Below are 2,422 nucleotides of genomic sequence, written 5' to 3' on the forward strand. Positions count from 1 at the left end.
ACTGTTCAGTTCACAGATTTATCGTGGTTCTTTTCTCCTTGCATTAATATTAAATATTTCATGGAGTGTCTTAGTTTAGGGAGTCTCAGGGTTCAAATCTTTTATAGTGACCCACGGGTGGCCTCACTTCCTTTATGTCTCTTCTTGTCGCTGAAGTCAAGACCTGCAATTACCTTGTTGCTATGTTTACATTTTTCTCGTCTACCTTGTCCACCGACACCTACACCACCCCACATTTGGATGTCACCACTAGCGATATGACACTGACACACAGGAGGAGCTCAGTCATTAAACCCAACTACTCAAGCCACACTGCCAGCCTCCCTCTGCACTATCCGGGTCACCACCAGGGCACACAGCACCACCAAGTCTCACAGCACCACCAGAGACTGCCTTTGCAGAAACCATGCGCGAGGGATTCTGGGGAGTGTAGTTCGAGTGCGCATGGTCCTGGCGTGAGGTTCCGCATACGCAGGCGCACTTCAGACTCTGGCCTGCCGCTGCGGCCATTGTGCGCCCCCCATTGCGGCGGACACCGCTTTGGGCATCTGTCCCTCCTGCAAAAAAGAACCGGAGAGGAGAAAGCCTGCAGCCGGGGCGGGAGGGGCCGACCCGAGGCCCTGGTTGGGCTCGAGGTCGCGAATCCGGAGCACTCTGGAGGCGGTGATTCTTAGTGCTCGGGTTGTCGTGGCACCTTCGGGATTTAGGGGCCTCGCCCACCGCCCTGAGGCTGGGAATGGGCGTGACCGAAAGGGACCGCGGGAGCAGCGGGCAGGGGCGGGGCCCGCGATCCTTATCCTCTAGCGGCACAGTGGCCGAGAGGGACGGCGGTCGCATCCCAGTGAGCGCCTTCTCCTTTCTCCGCAGTCCCTGTCCGGGATCCGCCCCGCGAGGCAGGAATGGCCCCCAGGCCGCCCACCGCCGCGCCTCAGGTGAGCCGCGCGTTTGGGTCGGGCCGGGGCCAGGACGTGTTGGGGACAATTATTGTTCTTCTCCTAGAGATACACAGTCTTGGCTTGATTGCCACCTCGGAGGCTCCTAACCACGTGAAACCCCAGCGTGTCCTGAGCTGGTCAAGTGCGGGAGTTGTTAAGACTGCATCAGAGCAGTGCAATCTTGGGAGAGTAGCTAAGGTTGAATGTGTTGGAAGTGTCATTGCTGAGTCCTGAGTGCGGGGCCACTTCTTTGAAGTCTTGTCAGTGAGGAGTGGAGAGAGTGAGAGAGGAGAGAGTGAGGATAGAAAACTGTAGAGAAAGTGACTATTGGTAAGTCTGGAAGGGAGAGTACCGGGGGCCAGGGGGAGGCCTTAAAATTCCGAAGTTTGGTCAGGATATGCCTAGGAAGAGACTGGTGGTGGGCTTTCATGGGCAAGGATAACAAACAAACAAACCAGGACTGACTTGCCCTGAGCTTTTCATGTCTTTTACTGTCAGTTTGGCTTTTTTTGTGTGTGTGTGTGCTGGGAATTGAACCCATGGCCTTCACACTGAGCTACATCCCCAGTTATTTATATATTTATTTATTTAGGTACTGGGGATCAAACTCAGGACTTTGTGCGTGCCAGGATGTCGGAGGCATCACTGAGCTAAATCCCCAGGCCTCCCAACTCTTTTTGAGACAGATTCTAAGTTGCCCAGGTGGGATTCAAACTTGCGATCCTCCTGCCTCAGCCTGCTAGCCCTTTTCTGCTTTAACAAAAGTGTACAAGTGCACAACCCCAAAAGTCCATCCTCCATCTTAATGAAGCTAATTTGTGAGCCTGTTTATTATTGTGGCACAGGTGGCATTTTTATAGACATTGCAACTCTGAAGTTGTCCATTGATTTACATGAAGTATTTCATTGAAAATATAAAATGCAGAGGTTATCTGGATCTTTTTGTTTTGTTTTGTTTTGTTTTTTTCGGTACCAGGGATTGAACTTGTATCCTTATGCTTGCAGGGCAGGCCACTGAACCACTGAGCTAAATCCCTGGCCCTGTATCTGGATCTTTTAATCCATGCTCTCTAAAGTTTAGGAAAAATAGGTGATTGTTGCTACGTGTATGATACAATTAAGATCAATCCTGATAAAATACTAGTAATATTGAAAAGTGGTAACAGTAAACTTATAAAATGTATGGCACATGTATATATATATATAAATTTTTAAAACTACTTGTTATAGGAGTGAACTACTTGTTTAAGGAGTAAAGCAAGTAATACTAGAGGAAGACAGTTGGATTGAGGAGAGGCAGAGCAAATTACTATCATTCTCACCTTTACACACAAAGTGTTCCCTCAGAAGGCGGTGAGACTTGGAATGACTTAATACCTCATCTGGGCAATGGTCCTTTCTGTTGAACTGGAATCCTTGTGCTTGCAAGGCAGGCGGCGGAACCACTGAGCTAATTCCCCGGCCTTTTTTTTTTTTTTTTTTTTTTT

General features: G+C 49.4%; 1 protein-coding gene across 2 annotated transcripts in view; it reads left to right on the top strand.

Annotated features, from left to right (window-relative positions):
* Positions 1 to 489: 489 nt before the first annotated feature.
* The window catches only part of Zfp90 (ZFP90 zinc finger protein), an 11,992-nt gene continuing 10,059 nt past the window's right edge, over positions 490 to 2,422 (top strand). The window contains exons 1-2 of one of the 2 annotated variants that reach the window (XM_033758011.1): positions 490 to 681; positions 868 to 932. In XM_033758011.1, the coding sequence (XP_033613902.1) occupies positions 900 to 932 (33 nt within the window). In that variant the 5' untranslated portion in view covers positions 490 to 681; positions 868 to 899. The remainder of the gene's footprint in view (positions 682 to 867; positions 933 to 2,422) is intronic. The other variant, XM_010612321.1, reaches the window with a different exon arrangement.

This window comes from Fukomys damarensis, unplaced genomic scaffold, assembly GCF_012274545.1.
Source record: "Fukomys damarensis isolate Sample0158 unplaced genomic scaffold, DMR_v1.0_HiC HiC_scaffold_32, whole genome shotgun sequence".
In the NCBI taxonomy this organism is placed as follows: Eukaryota; Metazoa; Chordata; class Mammalia; order Rodentia; family Bathyergidae; genus Fukomys; species Fukomys damarensis.